The sequence below is a fragment of the Tachyglossus aculeatus genome, chromosome 3, assembly GCF_015852505.1.
Source record: "Tachyglossus aculeatus isolate mTacAcu1 chromosome 3, mTacAcu1.pri, whole genome shotgun sequence".
Taxonomy (NCBI): domain Eukaryota; kingdom Metazoa; phylum Chordata; class Mammalia; order Monotremata; family Tachyglossidae; genus Tachyglossus; species Tachyglossus aculeatus.
In genome coordinates, this window is record NC_052068.1 from 49,502,505 (window position 1) to 49,528,402 (window position 25,898).

The window sequence follows — 25,898 nt, forward strand, 5'->3', positions numbered from 1 at the left end:
GAAACATTATTAGTTGTTGTGTTTCACAGCTGATATATGAAGCACTTGGAATTCCTTTCCTGATGGCACCTTGGGATTTGGTGGGAAATTTCTGTTTTCCTCCAAATAGCATTACTGTTCCTTGCCTTTTACTCTTCCAGTCCTTGTGTCCAGAGGAGAGTACCATCTTGGAAAGAACAAAAATTGAGGGTTTAGGACAGAGTTCCCTTTGATCAAGATCTCGGGCAGTTCTAGTATTTCACTTTCTACTCATTTTCTACATATTCTAAGTAACCTGTGTCATTATGTTTCTTAAAGGTTTAGTCCTTAATTTTAGACCAAAGGTGAATATTGGACAGTGTGAACCTGTTCTAGCCATGAATTAGTCACATCTTCTCCAAGAGGCCATCCCCAATTAAGCCCTCTCTTCCCTGACTCTCTTTCCCTTCTTCTGCATTGTCCATGCACTTGCACCGTACCCATTAAGCACTTGATAGTCACCCCACCTTCAGCATCACAGCACTCTGTCTTTATTTGTGAAGTCTGTGCTCCCCATTAGATTATAAGCTCCTTGAGGGCAGGGATCATGTATCTACCACTGTCCCAAGTGAGTTTGGTGCTCTGCACACATCTTAACATTGATTGATTGATTTGGAAGCTCAGAAGTAAAATGCATGGTAGAGACTTTTGACCAGGGATTCATATACTTCAAGTGCCTCAAAGGACTATAGGCTGGACAACCTCTAGGTTACGGCAGTAGTGAGCTGTATGTTTCCATGTTTCCTGCAAAGGAGGAGATTCTAGGGAATCCCATAAGCACCCAGGTGAGACGAGAAACTGCTCCAATCCCTGCCTCTCCCATCAGCTCCCAATAGTTTGCATCTCTTTGACCATCCTGCAGACACAAACTCTAGGAATGGTAATGTTTTCTGACATATTGTTTAAGTGGTAGCCCTGTTCATATTGAATTTTAGGTGCCCTTCTGTTCTTAATATAAATTCATTTCCTCGGGCAGCTCATCTACTTCTGTGGCTTCAACTATCTCCTCTATGTGGCTGATTCCTAAATCTCCATCAGTATCCCTGATGTGTCTCTTCTTCGGTCTCCCATCTCATCGTCCTCCAGGACATCTATGCCTGGATAGCCCGCCTGCATATCAAGCTCCATATGTCCAAAACTTGAGCTTCTCCTCTTCCCTTGGCCTGGAAATCAAAAGGATCTGGGTTCTAATCCAGGCTCTGCCACTTGTCTGCTGTGTGACTTTGAGCAAGCCACTTAACTTCTCTGTACCTCAGTTACATCACCTGTAAAATAGGGATTAAGACTGTGAGCCCTATGTGGAACAGGGACTGTGTCCAACCCTATTTGCTTTTATCCACGCCAGTGCTTAGTACAGTGCCTGGCACATAGTAAGCACTAAACAAATACCACAATTATTATTATTCCCTCCCAAATTCTCTTCTCATAACTTTCCCATCATGTTGACAAGCCTCTATCTCTTTCTGTCTCTTCTCCCCCCCGCCATGCACAGAGTACCACACTATGTGCTCAATAAATATTGATGATGATACAGTGCACACAGTAAACATTTAATAAATAGTATTGATTGGAGAGGAGGGACAGACTGGAGATACTGTGAATTACTGATGGAATAACTTACAAATGATTGGGAAAGTACAATACAGAGAAGGTACAGAGAAGTTAAGTGCCTTGCTCAAGGTCACAGAGCAGACATGTGGCAGGGCCAGGACTGTGCTCTTGCCACTAAGCCATGCTGTTGTGGTAGAATTGGTAGACACGTTTCCTGCCCACAAGCATTGTCCAATCTAGAATGAGGAACATATATTAGAGCAAAATGGATATGTACATAACTACTATGGGGCTGACTGGGGTGGCTATCAAGTGCTTAAAGGCTACACATCCTAGTTCATAGGTTACCCAAAAATGAGAGGGAGGGCTTGCTTAGTCAGGGAAGGCTTCTTGGAGGAGATCTGATTTTTAATAAGGGTTTGAAGATGGGCAGAGTGGTGATCTGTCATATGTAAAGGGGGAAGAGAGTTTCAGGCCAGGGGAAGGATTCTTCCCCTCCCCACAGCACCTATATATGTGTTCTTACAGATTAATTAATCTATTTTACTTGTACATATTTACTATTCTGTTTATTTTGTTAATGATGTGCATCTAGCTTTATTTCTATTTATTCTGGTGATTTGACACCTGTCCACATGTTTTGTTGTCTGTCTCCCCCTTCTAGACTGTGAGCCCGTTTTTGGGAGGGACCGTCTCTATATGTTGCAAACTTGTACTTCCCAAGTGCTTAGTACAGTGCTCTGCACACAGTAAGCGCTCAATAAATACAATTGATTGAATGAATGAATGAATCAGGGGTGAGATAGATGAGGTTGAGGTTCGATGAGTAGGTTGACATTAGAGGAGCAAAGTGTGTGGGCTGGGTTTTAGTAGGAATCAGCAAGGTAGGGTAGGAGGAAGAGAGCTGATTGCTTTAAATTCGATGGTATGGAGTTCCTGTTTGATAAGGAAGAGGTTCTTGAGGAGTGGGAAATTGTGGACTTTTTTTAGGAAAGTGATCTGGGCAGCTGAGTGAAGTGTGGAGAGACAGGAGGCAAGGAAGCACTTTGGCTTAGTGGATAGAGCACGGGCCAGAGGGTCAGAAGGACCTGGATTCTAATCCCTTCTCTGTCTCTTGTTGGATGCATGAGCTTTGGCAAATCACTTCATTTCTCTGGACCTCAGTTACCTCATTTGTAAAATGGGGATTAAGACTGTGAGCCCCATGTGGGACAGGGATTGTGTCCAACCTGATTTACTTGTATCCACCCCAGCACTTAGTATAGTGTCTGGCACAGAGCAAGGACTTAACAAATACCACAATTATTAGTTACTGAGTAGGTCAGCGAGGAGCTTGATACAGTAATCAAGGCTGGATAGGGTAAGTGCACCTGCCTCCTAACTGACCTCCCAGCTTCCTTTCTCTCCCCACTCCAGTTCATACTTCACTCTGCTGCACAGATCATTTATCAGCAAAAACATTCAGTTCATGTCTCCCCACTCCTCACGAGTCTCCAATGGCCACCCATCTGCCACCACATTAGACAGAAACAGAAGCATTGTCAGCTCGCACCATCCTACCTCCCCTCACTAATCTACCTGCACACTCTGCTCCTCTAGTGCCAGCTTACTCACTGTACGCGTATCTTTTCTATCTCACCACCAAACCCTTTCCCACATCCTCTCCCTAGCCTGGAACCCCCTCCCCCTCCAGGTACACCGCATTATCACTCTCTTGCCACCTTCAAAACCTTGTTAAGGTCACAGCTTCTCCAAGAGGCCTTCCCCCATTAAGTCGTCTTTTCCCCTATCTCCCTTATGTGTCTTCTGTTCACTTGGTTCTGTGATCTTTGAGCTGTTGATATTTACCCCACCCCATAGAATTTATGTACACATTTTCTAAGTATATATTATAAATTATATTAATGTCTCTCCCTCTAGACTGTAAACTCATTATGGGCAGGATAAATGTTTGCTAATTTTGTTGGGTTGTACTCAAGCACTTAGTACAATGCTGTGCACATAGTAAGCACTCAAATGCCATTGATTGATGGAAAAGTGCTTGGGTCAACATGGTAGCATTTTGGATGTAGAGAAAAGGGTGGATTTTAGCATCCAAACTGTCACCATGCTGATTCAGATACTTGTCCTATCCTGATTTGTCTACTGACTCCCTCAGCCGTCTTGCAGATCTTTTCCTTCGAGTCCATCCTTCGCTCTGCTGCTGGATCATTTATCTAAAGTAATTATTTTGTACTTATCTCCCAAGCCTCCAATGCATGTCCATTCTCTGCATCAAACAGAAACACCTGACCTTTGTCTCTGACAGTCAATCAGCTCTCTCCTCCCTACTTACCACTTTCTTCTCCCTCTATATCCCAACTCACATATTTCTCTCCTCTCAAAGCCCTCTACTCACTTGTACCTCATTCTTGTCTTTTGCTTGCCGACCTCTTGCCTCACACCCTCCTTCTGCCTGGAACTCTTTCCCCATTAATATCCACAGACACATGCCCCCCACTTCATCAGAGCCCTTTCCATCTCCTTCAGGTGGCTCTCTCTAATCTCTCATCTCATCCCCCCCCCATACACACACACACACACACACACACACACACACACACACACACACACACTCTCTCTCTCTCTCTCTCTTCAACCTCAGCACTTTCGATATCACCTGAGCACTGGAGTTCAAAACCAGCAGTAGAGTACTGTGGGTAGAAGAGCATTTTGGGACTACTCTTGGCTCAGAATCCTGTCATGGCTACTGTCCCCACAGAACCCCCCCCCCCCACCACACACACACACACACACACCACTCCAGCTTGAATTTGCCCAGACAGGCCTGAACATCTCATGGACCATGGCCCCAGAGTCCTTCACTCCCTGCTGGCCAAAGGCGGAGCGGGAGCTGGGCCTCGGAGTGGTGTTGGATGGGTGGTGGGCGGCCGGGTTTCTTGCAGTGCAGCTGGGTGGCCCAGTGAGGTGGAAGGCCAAGGGCCCCCATTGCTGCTGCTCGAGTCTGGTGAAATTGATCAAATTATAAGTTAATATTGTTAAGCTTAGCATTGTAAAATGCCTTTCTAAGCACTGTTACTGTTATATTAATGTCCATCTCTCCCCCTGCTTCAGACTGTAAGCTCATACTGGACAGGGAATGTGTTTGTTATAGTGCACTCTCCCAAGTGTTTAGTTCAGTGCTCTCCACACAGTAAGTGCTCAATAAACACAACTGACTGACTAAAGGAGCATATGTATTGATACAATTTAGCACACAAGAGTTCTAATGTGACCAGTATACTTCTGAAGTTGAGTTTATTGTTGGATAAAATTAAGACCATTATGTTCAAATGGACGTATACAAATCAAATGTAACCCAGTAAGATAGAGAATCTATACTTTGGAATCTTCTGACTTGAGGACACCAATAGAATTGAATTTTGCATTAAAATAGTTTATTTCTAATGTTGCCACCAGGCAGTAACTGGTATAGGGATTAGGGAAACATTTACTACAGTGTTAGAGTAATCTCTCTGGAGAGGCTAACTTCCTTTTTTAATTTTTGTAAAGCTACTTTTAACTTTGATGTAGTTATGTGTTTAAGTATTTTATTCATGGCTGAATGAAAAACAAACCGAACAGAAAACATGCTGGGAAAGCTATAGTTAATTAGGCCTCCAATGTGGTAGATCCGTGAAAAGTCTGGGAGATCTACTTAGTCCTTTTTTCTCTTCATTCATTCACTCAATCATATTTAGCTCTCTTCCTCCCTTCAAAACCCTACTAAGAGCTCACCTCCTCCAAGAGGCCTTCCCAGACTGAGCCCCCTCCGTCCTCTCCCCCTCCCCACCCCCCCACCGTACCTCCTTCCCCTCCCCACAGCACCTGTATATATGTTTGTACATATTTATTACTCTATGTATTTTACTTGTACATATTTACTATTCTATTTATTTTATTTTGTTAATTTGTTTTGTTGTCTGTCTCCACCTTCTAGACTGTGAGCCCACTCTTGGGTAGGGACCGTCTCTATATGTTGCCAACTTGTACTTCCCAAGTGCTCAGTACAGTGCCCTGCACACAGTAAGCACTCAATAAATACGATTGAATGAATGAATTTATTGAGAGCTTACTGTGTGCAGAGCATTGTACTAAGCACTTGGTAAGTACAGTTTGGCAGCAGAGACAATCTCTACCCAATAGGCTCACAGTCTAGAAGGGGGGAGGCAAACAAAACAAGTGGACCAATAGCATCAATAGCATCAATAAAAATAAATATGATTATAATTATATACACATCATTAATAAAAAGTCCACAGCTGTAGTTACTTTTTCTTGCTTACAGAAATGGGTTTTTGGTGCTTTTAAATGTTAATAGTGACAAAGTAGTGATGATTTCAGCAATAGTGAAATCTGGGTTGAACAGTTCAAATTACTAATCCAGTTCACTCATTCAGTCGTATTTATTGCGTGCTTACTGTGTGCAGAGCACTGTACTAAGCGCATGGGAAGTACAAGTTGGCAACATATAGAGACAGTCCCTACCCAATGACAGGCTCACAGTCTAGAAGGGGAAGACAGACAACAAAACAAAGCATGTAGATTTGTTAAGCGCTTACTATGTGCCAAACATGGTTCTGAGCCCTGGGGGGAGACACAAGGCAATCAGGTTGTACCACATGGGGCTCACAGTCTTCACCCACATTTTACAGATGAAGGACCTGAGGCACAGAGAAGTGGCTTGCCCAAAGTCACACAGCTGCCAGGTGGATTAGATCAAAGGGCAGGTGCCCTGCAACATCCTACAATATACCCTAGTTCTACTAGGGGATGAGTTTTCCCAAACCCTCTGTGTAGGACACATTAGCAGAATTAGGGTACAGTGCAGTCTTGTCTCAGAAAGTATGTTTGTACCTATGGCATCAGATACTACTGGGGGGCTACTGCAACGTGGGTTTTCCTTATCAATCAATCAATCAATCAATCGTATTTATTGAGCGCTTACTATGTGCAGAGCACTGTACTAAGCGCTTGGGAAGTACAAATTGGCATCACATAGAGACAGTCCCTACCCGATAGTGGGCTCACAGTCTAAAAGGGGGAGACAGAGAACAGAACCAAACATACCAACAAAATAAAATAAGTAGGATAGAAATGTACAAGTAAAATAAATAAATAAATAAATAAACAGAGTAATAAATATGTACAACCATATATACATATATACAGGTGCTGTGGGGAGGGGAAGGCAGTAAGGCGGGGGGATGGAGAGGGGGACGAGGGGGAGAGGAAAGAAGGGGCTCAATCTGGGAAGGCCTCCTGGAGGAGGTGAGCTCTCAGCAGGGCCTTGAAGGGAGGAAGAGAGCTAGCTTGGCGGATGGGCAGAGGGAGGGCATTCCAGGCCCGGGGGATGACGTGGGCCGGGGGTCGATGGCGGGACAGGCGAGAGCGAGGTACAGTGAGGAGATTAGTGGTGGAGGAGCGGAGGGTGCGGGCTGGGCAGTAGAAGGAGAGAAGGGAGGTGAGGTAGGAGGGGGCGAGGTGATGGAGAGCCTTGAAGCCCAGGGTGAGGAGTTTCTGCCTGATGCGCAGATTGATCGGTAGCCATTGGAGGTTTTTGAGGAGGGGAGTGATATGTCCAGAGCGTTTCTGGACAAAGATAATCCGGGCAGCAGCATGAAGTATGGATTGAAGTGGAGAGAGACACGGGGATGGGAGATCAGAGAGAAGGCTAGTGCAGTAGTCCAGACGGGATAGGATGAGAGCTTGAATTAGCAGGGTAGCGGTTTGGATGGAGAGGAAAGGGCGGATCTTGGCAATGTTGCGGAGCTGAGACCGGCAGGTTTTGGTGACGGCTTGGATGTGAGGGGTGAATGAGAGAGCGGAGTCGAGGATGACACCAAGGTTGCGGGCTTGTGAGACGGGAAGGATGGTAGTGCCGTCAACAGAGATGGGAAAGTCAGGGAGAGGACAAGGTTTGGGAGGGAAGACAAGGAGCTCAGTCTTCGACATGTTGAGCTTTAGGTGGCGGGCGGACATCCAGATGGAGATGTCCTGAAGGCAGGAGGAGATGCGAGCCTGGAGGGAGGGGGAGAGAGCAGGGGCAGAGATGTAGATCTGGGTGTCATCAGCGTAGAGGTGATAGTTGAAGCCGTGGGAGCGAATGAGGTCACCAAGGGAGTGAGTGTAGATTGAGAACAGAAGGGGACCAAGCACTGAACCTTGGGGAACTCCCACAGTAAGAGGATGGGAGGGGGAGGAGGAGCCTGCAAAAGAGACTGAGAAAGAACGACCGGAGAGATAAGAGGAGAACCAGGAGAGGACGGAGTCTGTGAAGCCAAGGTCAGATAACGTGTTGAGGAGAAGGGGGTGGTCCACAGTGTCAAAGGCAGCTGAGAGGTCGAGGAGGATTAGGACAGAGTATGAGCCGTTGGATTTGGCAAGCAGGAGGTCATTGGTGACCTTTGAGAGCGCAGTTTCCGTGGAATGAAGGGGACGGAAGCCAGACTGGAGGGGGTCGAGGAGAGAGTTGTTGTTGAGGAATTCTAGGCAGCGTGTGTAGACAACTCGTTCAAGGAGTTTGGAAAGGAATGGTAGGAGGGATATGGGACGATAACTAGAAGGTGAGGTGGGGTCAAGAGAGGGTTTTTTTAGGATGGGAGAGACATGGGCATGTTTGAAGGCAGAGGGGAAGGAACCAGTGGAGAGTGAGCGGTTGAAGATGGAAGTTAAGGAGGGGAGAAGGGATGGAGCGAGAGATTTCATAAGATGAGAGGGAATGGGGTCAGAAGCACAGGTGGCCGGAGTAGCACTTGAGAGGAGGGAGGAGAGTTCCTCTGAGGATACCACTGGGAAGGATGGGAGAGTAGCAGAGAATGTTGAGAGCCGGGGGGTTGGAGAAAGGGGGGAAGAGACTTTGGGGAGGTCGGACCTGATGGATTTAATTTTGTTAATGAAGTAGGAGGCCAGATCGTTGGGGGTGAGGGAAGGAGGAGGGGGAGGAACCGGGGGCCTGAGAAGGGAGTTGAATGTACGGAAGAGCTGGCGGGGGTGATGGGCATGGGTGTCAATAAGGGAGGAGAAATAGTTTTGTCTGGCAGAAGAGAGGGCTGAGTTAAGGCAGGAAAGGATAAACTTGAAGTGAACGAGGTTGGCATGGTGTTTAGACTTTCGCCAGCAGCGTTCGGCAGCTCGAGCATAAGAGCGAAGGAGGCGGACAGTGGCAGTGATCCAGGGCTGTGGGTTAGTGGTGCGAGAGCGGCGAAGGGAAAGGGGAGCGAGCGAGTCTAGCTGAGTAGAAAGGGTAGAGTTGAGAGCAGTAATCTGATCATCAAGACTGGGTAGAGAGGAGAGGGCGGCGAGGTGGGGTGTGAGGCGTTCCGAAAGATGGGTGGGGTCCAGAGAGCGGAGATCTCTGTGAGGGAGTAATACGGATTTACAGGGGAAAGGAGTGTGAGTGAGGAGGCAGGTGAGAAGATTATGATCAGAGAGAGGGATCACAGAGTTGGTGAGGGTGGACACAGTGCAGCGGTAGGAGATGATGAGGTCGAGGGTATGACCAAGTTGGTGAGTGGGTGAGGTGGGGTGGAGAAAGAGGTTGGCAGCGTCAAGGAGAGATAGAAGGCGGGCGGCAGAGGAGTCGTTAGGGATATCCATGTGGAGGGATTATATAATGACATAACCCCCACGTTATAAAGGAAGTGTGAGTACTAATTCCAACTTGGAAAAAAAAAGCAGTTGACTAGATCAGAGCCGGACAAATGACTAAGCTGCTCTAATTTTGAGTAGTATTATACTTGATTCAAAAATGAGAGTGGTCAGAATTCACCTGACACTTCAGGCCCCCAAAATCTGGTGGTAGAGGCCAGGTAAAATTACTGAATTTTGTGGTTTAGGCCAGCTGCATCATAAATAATAATAATAATAATGATGGTATTTAAGCACTTACCATGTGCTAAACACTGTTCTAAGCACTGGGGTAGATACAAGGTAATCAGGTTGTCCCACATGGTTCTCAGTCTTAATCCCCATTTTACAGATGAGGTAACTGAGGCACAGAGAAGTTAAGTGACTTGCCCGAAGTCACACGGCTAAGTGGCGGAGGCAGGATTAGAACCCATGACCTCTGAGTCCCAAGCCTGTGCTCTTTCTACTAAGCCACACTGAAGTATTGGCTGGTTAATTTTCCTCAGTAATCAGTCATTTATTGAGCACTTACTATGTGCAGAACACTACCAAGCACTTGGAGGAGTACAATACAACAGAATTAGCAGATACATTCCCTGCCCATAACAAGCTTACAGTTTAGAGGGGGAGACAGGCATTAATATGAATGAGTAGTTTATAATATATGATTTAAAGATATGTACATAACTGCTAATGAGGTTGGGGGTGGAGCAAATTTGGTAGTTTCCAAATGTACCTTAGCATTTGATTTATAGTTCAAGGACTGCTCAAACTGGAGTGTTTGTTAGCCCTAGAATCACTGAGGTGTTTTTTTTATAAAGCCCAGTATGGTTATGGCTCATTTCTAATTTAGCAAGGAGTGAAATTACTATTTTTATAGCAAACAAACTTTATAAGATTATCTACAAAGTTATTGTAATGTTATTAGAGTTCTTGTTATGTGTAAATGACGTGGGTTCCCTGAAAAGTTTGTGTGAGCATGACTTTGCAAAATGTTTCTCAAATTTAGCAAGTTTAACCAGTTTTTACCAGTCATTTCAGACTTTTTCAGACTTTCCCCCCTTTTTGTGGGGGGTGTGTGTGAATGAGTGAATTAAATAAGTAGTTAAAATTTTTAGGTGATGCTGTTAGTTTAGTGTGGTAGGTTTCTGCTTGAAAAAATACAAGAACTCAGTATTGGTTTATGTCACTGGGAAAATAGTTTTGTTGAATCATCGTAATCTCCTGGGCATAGCATAAAATCACTACTATTTTACAACCTAAAAATAGTGATTTCAGTGCAATTGGTGGGGCCTTCAAGGAAATATGAGCAGTGATAGGAATTAGCAAAAAAATTTAAAAAGTTTGGGATAATTCTTTTAGTGGTATACTATTCAGGGAAAAGTTACCGACCCTAAATTATTCTAAAGATGAAAATTACAATCACTTTCAGAAATTTGGAGTTCATGTATTGGAACAAGGTCTGTATTCTGGCACTGCAAATGAGGGAAGGATAAGATGCATGCTTCAGAGTCCAGGATGTTTAGTTTAAGGTTGTAAATGCTGTGAAATGCAAATTTAGAGGATCATTTTGGAAGTTTGTTGTGGAGGGGTTATAAAATAAGATTTGTGCAAGGTAAGAATGAGAGGTAAGGGGGATTGAGAGCTCAGTGCATATGAATGTTATTTTATTGTAATAAAAATAGTATTATGCATGTATTATGTGCCAAGTGCAGTACTAAACAATGGAGTAGTACAAGATAGGTTGGACGCAGTCATAATCCCATGTGGGGTTAACAGTCTAAGTGGGAGAGAAAATAGATCTTTAATCCCCATTTTGTAGATGAGGAAACAGAGGCACAGAAGAGCAGAGATTTGCCCAAGATCAAGTGGCAGGCAAATAACAGCCAATATTAGGATTCACCAGTGGATCTCAAGTACTACTTTGCTGCAGACACTGTTTAAGCATTCCCAGTGCATGTATCTCTGCCCCTCTTCAAAGTTTAGTCTTTAATGAAAAATGTTTTTAAGATGAATATATACAGATAAGGACTTAGAAACGTACATGAAAATTATCCATTGCTTTTCAACAAACAGAAATTCCTAAAGGTTGGTTTCAGAGCACACTATAAGCTCTCTCCCTCTTTTCATCTCTCTCTTCCCCCACTACACCCCAGATCACACTTTTGTTCCTAATAATGAACAAAAACTAAATACTAGGTAGATACAAGATAATCACCTGGGGGCACAGTCCCTGTCTGCCAAGGAGCCCACAGTCTTATTCCTCATTTGCCCACCTTCTGCCCTCTTGTTCTCATCATTCTACTGCCTGGAACACCCTCCCCTAAAATCCACCAGACCACAGCTCTCCCTTTCATCAGAGCCCTTCTAGTATTGTATCTCCTTCAGCTGAACTTTTCCTCATTCATTTTGCTTCACCCGAAGTCACATCACCCAACTATTTACACCCTTTGCACATTTAATGCCCTTGCCCCTGTCCAGGTCAATTTTTTTTCATATTGATAGCCCAAGGGCACTGTGGACTAGTGGATAGAGGAAGGGACTGAGATTCAGGATGTACAGCTCTTAGGGTTCTGGTTCCAGTTGTGCCTCTGATCTACTGTGTGAACATGGGTAAATAATAATAATTATGGTATTTGTTAAGCGCTTATTATCTGCCAAGTCCTGTTCTAAGTGCTTGGGTAGATACAAGGTAATCAGGTTGTTCCACATGGGGCTCCCAGTCTTAATCCCCATTTTACAGATGAGGTAACTGAGGCACAGAGAAGTTAAGTGACTGGCCCAGAGTCACACAACTGATAAGTGGCAGAGCTGGGATTAGAACTCACGACCTCTGACTTCCAAGCCTGTGCTCTTGGCACTAAACCACACTGTCTTGATCCCCTTATGAGACAGGGGCTATGTCCAATATGATCTTGTCTCTTCCTCGATACTTACCTTTACCACACATTAAGCATCTAATAAATTCTATGATTATTATCAACTCATGTCCTAAAAAGAGTTTTATAATGTGTTCATCTTTGAGCTCAACACCATACTAAGCTCTGTGTGCTCTGCACACAGTAAGCGCTCAATAAATATGATTGATTTGAGTAGATCCAATGCAATCTACAATGGGAAGCAGCATGGCATAGTGGGGGGGGCATGGGCCTGAGAGTCAGAAGGTCATGGGTTCTGATCCTGGCTCTGCCACTTGTCTGCTGTGTGACCTTGTGCAAGTCACTTCAGTTCTCTGGATCTGTTACCTCATCTGTAAAATGGGGATTGAGATTGTGAGCCCCATGTGGGACGGGGACTGTGTCCAACCCAATTTGCTTATATCCACTCCAGTGCTCAGTACAGTGCTTGGCACATAGTAAACACTTAACAATACCATAATTATTATTATTCATCAGATCAGACACATTCCTGGCCCCACATGGGGCTCACAGTCTAAGGGCAAAGGAAAACAGGTATTTCACCCCCATTTAATAGATGTGGAAACTGAGGCACAGAGAAATGCAATGACTTGCCCAAGGTGACACAGCAGGGAAGTGACAAAGAGCAGGAATTTGAAAACCCAGCACTTGATAGATTGGTCTTTACACAGTAAGTGCTCAAGTTCTGTTGATTAAAAGTTTGGATGATTGGCCAGTCATTTGATGGCTGATCTTCCCAACCCTTGACGTATAGAGCAGTCAGGCTTCTACTGGAGCCTTGGAAGATGAATAGAACCTACTTGTTTTGGTTTTAACCTGCAGGAGGAAAAGAACCCCAGTACATGAGTGGGTGTTTCAATGACAGGAGTAGCAAAGGCTTGGTACAATTATGTTAGATATGCTAAAGATTTGTTATGAGCAAGAAATTGGATTAGGACCCAGGGGTCAAGCAGTTATAAATTATAGTTATAAATAAAGAATACCAGGTTTTGCAGCATAGTCGGTGAGAGGCCTGGTCAGTAATATTGAACTTGTGTGAAATAAATGTGAAGAAAGTCCCTTTCTAATTCAGCAGTTTTGGTAGATTTGGGGACTTGACTGAAAAGGTTAAAAAAAAGTTTAAATCGTTAGGACATGCTTCAACAAGAGAGTAATAGTAGTGGTAGTAGAGAAGCAGCGTGGCTCAGTGGAAAGAGCACAGGCTTTGGAGTCTGAGGTCATGGGTTCAAATGCCGGCTCCACCAGTTGTCAGCTGTGTGACTTTGGGTAAGTCACTTAACTTCTCTGAGTCTGTTACTTCATCTGTAAAATGGGGATTAAGACTGTAAGCCCCCCATGGGACAACCTGATCACCTTGTAACCTCCCCAGCACTTAGAACAGTGCTTTACACATAGTAAGTGCTTAATAAATGCCATTATTAGTAGTAGTAGTAGTAGTAGTAGTAGTAGTAGTAGTAGTAGTAGTAGTAGTAGTTCAGAGTTTTTATGAAGAGCTTATGGTGTGCAGAGCACTGTGCTAACGTGCTGGGAGAGAATGCAAAAATGGGAATTAGGCACAATTCCTGTCCCATAGGGAACTCAGTCTTGGGTTTTCCTGCTGGGAGAGTATTCATTCATTCATTCAATCATACTTATTGAGTGCTTACTGTGTGCAGAGCACTGTACTAAGCGCTTGGGAAGTACAAGTTGGAAACATATAGAGATGGTCCCTACCCAACAGCAGGCTCACAGTCTAGAAGGGGGAGACAGACAACAAAACAAAACATATTAACAAAATGAAATAAATAGAATATGTAAATATGTACAAGTAAAATAAATAGAGTTATAAATCTGTACAACTGCCAACAAGATTTCACACCCATTAATGCTAAAAGGTTGCAGAAAGAGTGACCCAGAAGCTAGCTATATTCTTGCTTTTAAGCTAGTCTGACTCCCACTGTTATCTAGTGCAAATTAATATGGATTTTAGCACAAGTTTAGAATAAGCTTTCCCCACTGAAAGGAAAATAATTATTTTAATTCCTGTTATATTACTAGCACGAGTTATCATAGTATAGGATAATTCTGTTATATTCTTCTCTCCCAAGCTCTTAGTACAGTGCTCTGGACATGGTAAGTGCTCAGTAAATACCATTGATTGATTGGAAAGGAATCTGCAATAATTTTGTTACACTCAAAATTCAATCATCTGGAATGTTTAGGATCAAAGCCAGTCTCGATAATAAAATGACTGAGTTTATACAGTTGAGTTAAATTCATTCAATCATATATATTGAGTGCTTACTGTGTGCAGAACACTGCAGCGTGGCTCAATGGAAAGAGCACGGGCTTTGGAGTCAGTGGTCATGGGTTCAAATCCTGGCTCCGCCAATTGCCAGCTGTGTGACCTTGGGCAAGTCACTTAACTTCTCTGTGCCTCAGTTACCTCATCTGTAAAATGGGGATTGACTGTGAGCCCCCCGTGGGGCAACCTGATCATCTTGTATCCCCCCAGCGCTTAGAACAGTGCTTTGCACATAGTAAGCGCTTAATAAATGTCGTTGTTATTATTATTATTATTATTACTAAGCACTTGGGAAGTACAAGTTGGCAACACAGAGATGGTCCCTACCCAACAATGGGCTCACAGCCTAGAAGAGGGAAACAGACAATAAAACAAAACATGTGGCCAGGTGTCAAGTCATCAGAACAACTAGAATTAAAGCTAAATGCACTTCATTAACAAAATAAATAGAATAGTAAATATGTACAAGTAAAATAAATAGAGTAATAAATCTGTACAAACATATACAGGTGCTGTGAGGAGGGAAAGGAGGTAGGGCTGGGGGGATGGGAGGAGGAGAGGAAAAGGGGGCTCAGTCTGGGAGTGCCTCTTGGAGGAGGTGAGCTCTCAGTAGGGCTTTGAAGGGAGGAAGAGAGCTAGCTTGGTGGATGTGCGGAGGGAGGGCATTCCAGGCCAGGGGAGGACATGGGCTGGGGGTCGATGGCAGGACAGGCGAGAACGAGGCATCAATGAGGAGGTTAGCGGCAGAGGAGCGGAGGGTGCGGGCTGGGCTGTAGAAGGAGAGAAGGGAGGTGAGGTAGGAGGGCGTGAGGTGATGGAGAGCCTTGAAGCCGAGAGTGAGGAGTTTTTGCTTGATGCGTAGGTTGACTGGTAGCCACTGGAGATTATTGAGGAGGGGAGTAACATGCCTAGAGCGTTTCTGCACAAAGATGATCCAGGCAGCAGCATGAAGTGTAGACTGAAGTGGGGAGAGACAGGAGGATGGGAAATCAGAGAGGAGGCTGATGCAGTAATCCAGTCGGGATAGGATGAGAGATTGAACCAGCAAGGTAGCAGTTTGGATGGAGAGGAAAGGGCGGATCTTGGCGATGTTGCGAGGTCAGACTGGCAGGTTTTGGTGACGGATTGGATGTGAGGGGTGAACGAGAGAGCAGAGTCAAGGATGACACCAGGGTTGCAAGCTTGTGAGACGGGATTTAGGATGGGGGAGATGTGAGCATGTTTGAAGGCAGAGGGGAAGGAACCAATGGAGAGTGAGCAGTTGAAGATGGAACTTAAGGAGGGGAGGAGGGAAGGGGCGAGAGATTTCATAAGATGAGAGGGAATGGGGTCTGAAGCACAGGTGGATGGAGTAGCACTTGAGAGGAGGGAAGAGATCTCATCTGAAGATTCTACTGGGAAGGATGAGAGAGTAGCAGAGAGCGTTCATTCATTCATTGTTGTATTGAGCACTTACTGTGTGCATAGCACTGTACTAATTGCTTGGGATGTACAAGTTGGCAACATATAGAGACGGTCCCTACCCAGCAGCGGGCTCACAGTCTAGAAGAGGGTTGAGAGCAGGGGGGATTGGAGAAGGGGGAGGAGTGACTTTGGGGAGTTCAGACCAGATGGAGTTAAATATAGCGCACACCCTCCTCTGACTTCAGTCAGGTGGGCAACGTCTGAAGAGGTTTCAGTGTAGATTGATAACTCCTTTAGTATCCAATCAATGATATTTATCTAGTGCTACTGTGAAGAAGACTTTGCTAAGCCCTTGGGAAAGTACATTTGTTGAATCTGTTTCGACTAGAGGCATGAATCTGGCCTTGGAAGAGACTTCCTGGAACTGTTTGATTTGTACAGACCATAGGGCCTCTACCTTTTATCTTTGCCCTAAGATCTGAGCCCCAGTGCCATTAAAATCCACATTTCCTTACTAGTGAAGCAGACATGATAATGTGTCCCTGATGGCCCCGTATCTAGAGCAAGTCCAAATAACTAAAAGTGTGGAATGTGATCAGTCTGAGCTCTTATTGTGTGCAGAGCACTGTACTAAGCTCTTGGGAGAGTACAAATACAACAGAAGGGTAGACCTGTTCTCTACCCACAAGAAAGCAGTGTGCTCAGTGGAAAGAGCCTGGGCTTTGGAGTCAGAGGTCATGGGTTCAAATCCCAGCTCCGCCAATTGTCAGCTGTGTGACTTTGGGCAAGTCACTTCACTTCTCTGGGCCTCAGTTACCTCATCTGTGAAATGGGGATTAAGATTGTGAGCACCACATGGGACAACCTGATCACCTTGCATCTCCCCCAGCGCTTAGAACAGTGCTTTGCATATAGTAAGTGCTTAGCAAATACCATCATTATTATTATTAGACTAGGAGCCTCTAGTCTAGAGAGGGCGACAGCCATTAAAATTAATTATGGATGTGTACATAAGAGCTGTGGGGCTTAGGTTTGACTATCAAGTCCTTAAAGGGTATCAGTCCAAATGCATTAGGCAGTGCAGAAGAGGGGGGAGTAGGGGAAATGAGTCAGGGAAGGCCTCTTGGAAGAGATGTGATTTTAATAAGTTTGAAGGTAGAGAGAGTGGTGGTCTGTCATATATGAAGGTTGGTTGTGGGTGGGAGGGAGGAGGTTCCAGACCAGAGGGCAAGGGGTTGGTGATGAGATAGACAAGATTGTACTTCCCAAGTGCTTAGTACAGTGCTCTGCACACAATAAGCGCTCAATAAATACGATTGATTGATTGATGTATAGTGAGTAGGTTGGTGTAAGAGAGCAAAACTTGTGGGCTGGTTTGTAGTCCAAGAGCAGTGAGGTAAAGTAGGAGGAGTGCTTTAAAACTAATGGTAAAGAGTGTCTTCTGTTTGCGGAAGTGGATGGGCAACTACTGGAGGTTTTCGAGGAGTAGAGAGATGTGCAAACTCTTTTTCCCCCATAAAACTAATTGGAATGCCCATATTCCAGAACTGCATTGCAGCCATTTTACAAGAGGTATTAACGACCAGCAAAATTTAGTCATTGGAAATTCACTTTCTCCCCTTTCTCTTTTGGTCCCCTGATTGTGGTTGTAGTGAGCAATGAACTGACTAGCAGGTAGGTGTCTGGGGGAAAAAAAAAGCAACAGAGGATATTGTAATAGTGCAAGCTAGATAACTTATCATGGAAAGCAGTTGACTGTTCCTTACAAAAATCTAGCGAAAGTAGCTTAATATTGTAGTTCCTATTTTATAAGTGAGAAAAGCAAAATCTTGCTATGTGAAATATTGCCAGCTTCACATTATCAGTGGTATTTATTGAGCACTTCCTGTGTGCGTAGCACTGTACTAATCGCTTGGGAGAATGCAATGTAACTCACATAGTCCAGTGAGTCTTCTGTAGTAGCTAGACCTTTTTGCTTTTTCTGTGGATTTGAATTATTTTTCTTCCTTCTGCATCTTACTCTGAATAATTTAGAATTACTTTTTGTTATGAAATATGCTAATCATACATGTATATTGTATATGTATCTGAGATAATTCATCCGTATTTTAGTCTCACAGTATATTTGAGGGATGTAAGAAAGAGGAAGTTGGCAATAATCAGATCAAAACAAAGCATGTCTTATCAGTGACAAGTGAAAAATCATGGTCGACTAATGGGACAGCTCTAAGCTCTAATTATTCAGTGTGTAATTAGCAAATGCAGAAGTGGAAGGCAGCAAGATACTGAGAGAAGGTAAAGAAAAACAAGCAAGTGACTAAAGCCAGCATAAGCAGGCAGGTTTATGGTACCTAACAGTGTTATTTTTGTTTGATTTGTGAACCAAGCCAGTTTTTGTTTGGTTGTAGTAAGAACCTCTTTTTTTACATGTGAGGAAATTGTAAAACAGGAAGGTTATGTAACTTGCCCAAGGTCAGTGGTAGGCCCTAGCAATAGAACTTGTTTTCACACCTTTGAGGCTGGTACTATGTAATAATAATGGCATGTATTAAGTGCTTACTATGTGCTATGTCCCTTTCATGGTGGTGATGATGGCATTTATTGAGCATTTATTGTGTACTAAGTGCTAGGGAGAGTTCCCTGCCCACAAGGTCACAGTCTAGAGAGGGCGACAGATGTTAAATAAATTACAGATATGTGCACAAGTGATGTGGGGCTGAGGGTGAGGTGAATATCAAGTGCTTAAAGGAAAACAGACCTTAACGTAAATAATTTAAAATATGTAATATAAAGATATGTACTTACACACACACTTTATTTTCAAAAGTAATTTGAATCACAGTGCTTGCAAAGTGGCTGAGTCGTACAGGCACCATTATCATTTATTACAGAATTTCTTCAGTGCCAAGCTCTGCACATAGCAAGCACTCAATGAGTACATTGATTAATTGTTGTGACACCGTTTTGTTCCAATAAAGAATTGATTTGGTCTTCAGGACAGGACTGCTGCAGTAATCACGGAATGTTGGCTTTCAAAAACTCAAAAAACATTGATACTTTATAGTTTAGTTGCATTTTGACTTTTTCTTTGAGAATCTTTGCTATGTGATAAAACACCGACCAGAATTAATACCACATTTACTGTGTATTTTTAAGATCCTTTCATTTATTGGTTTTCATCCAAATTGTTGCATATTTGAAAAATTCTAGTACTATTTTTTCCCCCATGAAAGGATGACAGTGTTGGTGGTTTAAAATTAATTTTTAAAAGCATAAATCAGGAAATGAAGGTTATGCTCCCTTGAATATTCTCTGGACATTTTTCAAAAGCTGCACACCTCATCACTTCCCAGATATACAAGTGTCATCAAGATTATAGACATAAAACATTTGACCCAATGAGCCATTTCAGCAGATAGGCTCTTGGCAATGTAGGGAGGGGGACTCCAAACTGATAATGTGCTCTCTCATTACTTTTCTTTACCACATCTGTCCGTTTGCTTATGTCCATGCCTATTTAGTACTATTTTGGGTATTGCCGTGGATTCAGTAGCCAAAGGATTGGCTCCCCACCTCAACTTGTCCATTCTCATTGGGCAGAAAAGAAACACCTTAAATATTTACCGCTAATTGAAGAGTTGCAAATCGTAGGGCATCAAATAGGATCAGAGGAAAAGAAGAAGAGGTAAAGAAAGAGTAGCATTTATGGTCTTTTTGAAAAAGGGGTTATAGGGAGGAATAGAAGAATAACCCAAATGAATGAGTGGGTAGAAAAAAGCAGAAACTATTCGCGGAATTTGCATACTAAAAACAAACAGTTCCTTTGTGCCAGTTGTACTTGATCTAAATCTAGAATACTGTGCACACGTTTCAGTTGTCTTTGGATTTTCCAGATTGTTTTTATTTGCCCGGTGTGGTTTCCTTCACTCGGCTCCTTTCTGTTCACTGGGTTCCATGATCTGCCTATCCATTTTTCAGAGGGCTGCCAATTGCCAGTGCTGTTTTGTTGTTCTCCCAAGCTACTCTAGGGCTTCTGTGGCTGACCTCAAATGCAGGAGCAACAGCAAGGCTGGGGGTGGGTTGGTGGTGGGAGAGAGAGAGAAACACAGGCTTAAGCCAGCAGAATGTCAGAGAGTCCAGCTGGGGACCAACAGATTGTGGGAAACCATGTGGCTCTGTGATTCACATCTCCAAGGGGAGAACTACTTTCTCGGTTTAGATCCACCCTGTTCTGAGGATAATGCCGTCAATAATGTAATTTCTAGTTATCTAGATGCTTTGTCACTGGCTCAAAGAAATACAGTGGAAAGCAAAGTACATTTCAAAGTTCAGTCTCCAGTCTTACGAGTTTGGTGTAGGACTGAGTCTTGCTTGACTCAAGTAAGTGGGTTGTAAGTCTGATTTTTTTTGCCATTTAAGGAATGTGTGCTTTGGGATCACATATTTACAAGGCTGTTTATTTCACTTAAAAATTGATCTTTCTGATTATCTTGGCACCTAACATTGGAAGGAATGGTCCTGTTGGCTTAACAGTTAAGTTTTTTATAGGAGAATTTTGGCCTTACTGCAGTTGTACTTATGAAACTGGAAACCCTAATAATAGATTTCAGGTTTACCGCATATGGAAGGGAGAGTATACTTCTTTGTCAAGGCACAAATCTTTGTACTCCAAAGTAACTTTCATACTCTAATGTTGTGCAATTGTTACTCAAGAATAACCCTCGGATTTGTATTGAAAATATTTCATTTAGCTCAAGTAATTTTTCTCCAGTTATATGCTATAGAATGTTTTTGGGGGAGTTAGCTAACCTATGTGCTAGTTAAAAATATGACTCCATAACACATGGACTTTTTTAAAATCTAATCCTAGGACGACGTAGACAGTCTAAACCCGATTCTCAGGGACAACCCTCAGCTTCACGAAGAGGTGAAAGTCTGGGTAAAAGAACAGAAGGTTCAGGAGATTTTTATGCAAGGTAATTCTTTTTAAGCTCTGTATTTCATTCCACATTGTATTTCCACGATTTTTTTTGAAGAATAAACATCAGTTGTCTCTGAATATTCCCCACAGCAGAGAGTATAGGGAAAATTCAATTTAGTCTAATTGTTAAATATAAGAATGGTTTTATGTGTCCACACTCTATGTTTATGCCTGGACTAACATAACATTATGGAGAAGCAGCGTGGCTCATTGGAAAGAGCACGGGCTTTGGAGTCAGAGGTCATGGGTTTGAATCCCGGCTCCGCCACATGTCTGCTGTGTGACCTTGGGCAAGTCACTTAACTTCTCTGAGCCTCAGTTCCCTCATCTGTAAAATGGGGATTAAGACTGTGAGCCCCACGTGGGACAACTTGATCACCTTGTATCCCCCCAGCGCTTAGAACAGTGCTCTGCACATAGTAAGCGCTTAACAAATGCCATCATTATTATTATTGTTATTATTATTATAAAAATTCAAAGTGGCTCTAAATCCCGTCTCATTTGGGCTTGTTTTAGCCCTAATTTGGGAGGAATGGATGCTGACTTGGAGGAATAATGAACCACACAGGTGATTTGCTGATGGGAAAATTTTCCACATTACCGAATGCTTTAGGTGTGTCCTTCCTGAAGAAGGAAACATTCTTTGCAGTATCACCCACAGCCACAATTGATTTCCTTTGAAGAAAGCTGTTGGTATCTGATAAAAGTGGCTCAACTGTGGTATGTTTTTCCTTCTCGTTACCACAACATATCACTGTTAGTTTTGTTTCCTTATTTTAGTAAGTTACTAGTTCGTTTCCAACATGTGAGCCTCAGACCACATAGAGTTCGTAGTACCAATTCCCCTTTGAAGAATTGTGTCAAACCTATAAAGTCATATTAGAAGCTGAACTGAAATGGTTTGTTTAAAAAAAGTGCTTTTAGTATATTAGTAAATATCTTCATTTCAGACCCAAAAAGTCTTGTCCTAAATTTTCCATTTCTTGAAGATCGTGATGACTTCCAATAGTACCAGTAAAAAGGATTTCTTTTGCTGAGTTTGCCAACCTGTTCTTTTCCCCAATTAATGTAGTTCATTTAGTTATTTCAGGCCCCACCATTTTTTTAGTCATTCATCTAACCCAACACTGAGTATGGTGCTTGGACCACAGCGCCTAAAAAATACCATAATTTATAGGTGTAATCGGTCCAGATTTTTAAAATCCAAGGTCCAAAGTCAGATCCTCCTTCCTTCTTTTTCTTGGCTTCAGCTGGTGAGTTGTGAGTTTTCAGTGGAGTTGAAACTGAAGGCACAAGGAGTCAGGGGTAACAGAGTCCATTTTATCTTTGAACAACAGAATATATTTATAATCTCTTCTGGATAAGGCTGAAAACTTGGTTTTCCCTGATTTTTATCCATGGAGTGTTCTGTTGAGTAATTTTGTCATCTTGTTTTCTTTACTGGGGATGCTAAATAAGTATTTTTATTGTATTTAAATGGAGTTAATTTTCATTTAGTCTTTAAGATTTCAGAATTCTTGTTCATTTCACCTGTACAAATTTAAACAACTCAGAAGAAGGCACACTTTTTCTGAACTATGCTTTCTTGAGTTCCCACATGTATTAAAAAGCTTTTTTAGTTGCAGATTTTCCTAACTACCTCAGAGAAGGCAACCATTGAAGTCATTTAAGGGAAAGGTGTGGCAACTGTAAGACCCAAACACCAAGTTCCTTTGATCTCTTCCAACTCTGTCCTGTCTAGACATGTGGTAGCCTGTCCAGATTCTAAACAGCTGACTAGTTGTTAGGCCATCTTGTCTTTTAATTTGCTATTCAGTTTCTCATGATGCATAAGGATATTCAAGTGCTGTTACATTATAACATTTTTATTGCATAGATTAGATGTAGTATAAAATTCTTTATTTGGTAATTCTGTGAATATTTGTGCAATATAACTAAATCATTTCAATTCCAGAACAGATTCCACATGCACATTTCCACAATATCTTTCAAAATCTAAAATGGAACTCACAGGATTCTACAATGCCAAAAAGTAAAATCAGCTATTTTAGAAATCGTTAACATTTGGATCACGTTATAAGATATGTGCAGTCTAAATAGTTGTTTTAAAATGAAAGTGAATTTGCCAAAAGTTTGGGTTTTTTGGTGGGTTTTTTTAATTTTTTTTTTACATCTTGTATTTCTCTTTCAGGTCCGTATTCCTTAAACGGATACAGAGTAAGAGTATATAGACAGGATTCTGCCACCCAGTGGTTTACTGGTATAATTACTCACCATGATCTCTTCACCCGCACTATGATCGTTATGAATGACCAGGTAAATAGTCCAACCAATATCAGCACAAAATAGTAACTGTTGTAATCAAGACCTTAAATATCTGAAAACTGTACTTGTATTGAAAGAATTTTGGTTTTGGGTGCTCAGCCCCTTAGCAATTTGATTTCCTCAGATCAGAGAGAGTGCTTGATACCCAGTACTGTGAATTAACCAGCTAATAGTATCTGTTGAGCGCCCATTCTGTACAGAACACTGCAGTGTTTGGGAGAGTACAATAGGGCAAAGTGGCTGAGAAGCAGCGTGGCTCAGTGGAAAGAGCCGGGGCTTGGGAGTCAGAGGTCATGGGTTCTAATCCCGGATCTGCCGCTTGTCAGCTGTGTGACCGTGGGCAAGTCACTTGACTTCTCTGTGCCTGTTACCTCATCTGTAAAATGGGGATGAAGACTGTGAGCCCCACGTGGGACAACCTGATAATCTTGTCTCCTTCCCAGCACTTAGAACAGTGCTTTGCACATAGTAAGTGCTTAATAAATGCCATTATTATCTTTTAGAGTGTGAGCCCACTGTTGGGTAGGGACTGTCTCTATATGTTGCCAACTTGTACTTCCCAAGTGCTTAGTACAGTGCTCTGCACACAGTAAGCGCTCAATAAATACGATTGATGATGAAGTTGATAGACATGTTCCCTGCCCACAAGGTGCTCGCAGTCAAAGGGAGAGACAGAAATTAAAATAAATAAATTACGGATATGTACGTAAGTGCTGTTGGACTGAGGGTGGGGTGAATGTTGAGTGCTTCAAAGGTGCAGGTGCACAGGTGATGCAGAAGGGGGAGGGAGTAGGGGAAAAGATGGGTTAATTGTGGAAGGCCTCTTGGAGAGATGTGCTTTTAATAAAGCTAGAAGTGGGTAGAGTAATGGTCTGTCATATGAAGGGGGTAGGGGTTCCAACCCAGAGGGATGACAGTGACAAGTAATCGGCAGAACAATAGGTGAGATCTCGGTGCAGTGACTAAATTGACATTGGAGGAGTGAAGTGTGCAGGATGGGTTGTAGTAGGAAATCAGGGAACATAAGGTAAGAGGGAGCGATCTGACTGCTTTAAAGCTGCTTGAAAGATGTTTCTGTGTGATACGGAGGTGGATGGGCAACCACCGGAGCCTTTTGAAGAGTAGGGTGATGTGGACAGAAGTCCTCCTCCTCTACCCCCCCCCCCCCCCCCCCAAGGTATCTGGGGAGTAGAGTGAAGTATGCACTAGAGTGGGGAAAGACAGGAGGCAGAGAGGTCAATGAGGAGACAGATGCAATAGTCAAGGCAGGGTAGGATAAATGCTTCGATCAGAATGTAAACAGTTTGGATGGAGAGAAAATGACAGATTTTAGCAATGTTGTGAGATTTGGTGAAATTGAATATGTGGGTTGAATGAGAGAGATGAATCCAGAATCAATCAAACAGTAATATTTATTGAGTGCTTACTTGCTGCAGAGCACTGTACTAAGCGCTTGGGAGAGTACAATGTAACAGAGTTGGTAGACATATTCTCTGCCCAGACAAGCTCACAGTCTAGAGATAGTGCCAAGGGTACAGGCTTGTAAGACAGGAAGGATAGTGATGTAGTCTATAGTGATAGGAAAGTCACAGGGATGACAGGGTTTGGGTGGAAAGATGAGTAGTTCAGTTTTAGACATGTTTAGGTAGAGGTTTCAGTAGCTTATCCAAGTAGAGATTACTGAAGGCAGGAAGAAATGCGAGACTGAAGAGAAGGAAAGAGTTCAATGCTGGAGAGGTAGATTTGGGAATTGCCCCTGTAGATATGGTGGCTGATTCTGTGGGAGCAAATGAGTTGTCCAAGGGAGTGGGTGTAGATGGAGAATAGAAGGGGAACCAGAACTGAGCCTCAAGGGACTCCTTCAAGGCAAGGATGCTAGTGACAGCTTTTAGTCTCTAAAATCTGTCTATATAAACCAGGCCTTATTAACTTATATTGGGAGACAGTATCCCCTAGTGGAAAGAGCACAAAAATGGGTGTCAGGAGACGGGTTCTAGTCCCAGCTCTGCCATTTGCCTTTGTATGATCTTGGAAAAATCATCTGTGAGAAATCACTTTACTGTGCCTCAGTTTTGTCACCTGTCGAATGGGGATAAAATATCTGCTTTCCATACCTCTTAAACTGTGAGCCTCACGTGGGACAGGGACTGTGCAATCAATTGAGTCCTTACCCCCTAAGCACTTTGATACTCGTTCCTCCCCCCACGCAACACATATATACATATCCGTATACTTGGTTGCCTCCTTGTCTTGTAATTTATTTTAATATGTCTCCTCCTCTCCTCCCCCTCCTCCCCCCACTAGATTGTAAGCCCCTTGAGGCTAGGGATTGCATCTACTTTATTGTACTTTCCCAAGTGTTCATTAGAGTGCTCAACACATAGTAAGCACTAAAATGCCATAATTTTTAATTATTATCATCAAGTGCTCAATAGATACTATTCAAGCGCTTTGTACAGTGCTGTGCACACAGTAAGCACTCAATAAATATGGTTGAATGAATAGGGACTGTGTCCATGATCTAATTGTTTTGTAGCTGCCCCGGTGCTGAGGACAGCATTTGGTACATAATAAGTGCTTAATAAGTGCCATTATTGTTACAATTAGTTTTTCTATCTCAGGGACTTTTGATTCTCCAATTTCAAAAGATTATGTTGCAGGGAGTCCCACCCTGCCTTACTGCATGAGAGAGCCATACAACATATATGAACAAAAGCGTATACATGTTATGAACCCTTAGAAGTAATGT

General features: G+C 43.0%; 1 protein-coding gene across 3 annotated transcripts in view; it reads left to right on the top strand.

Moving 5' to 3' along the window:
* The window catches only part of JMJD1C (jumonji domain containing 1C), a 385,625-nt gene that overhangs the window by 310,373 nt on the left and 49,354 nt on the right, over positions 1-25,898 (top strand). For all 3 annotated transcript variants that reach the window (XM_038743527.1, XM_038743526.1, XM_038743528.1), the window contains 2 exons: positions 20,714-20,819; positions 23,016-23,140. In XM_038743527.1, coding sequence (XP_038599455.1) covers positions 20,813-20,819; positions 23,016-23,140 — 132 coding nt within the window. In that variant the 5' untranslated portion in view covers positions 20,714-20,812. The remainder of the gene's footprint in view (positions 1-20,713; positions 20,820-23,015; positions 23,141-25,898) is intronic.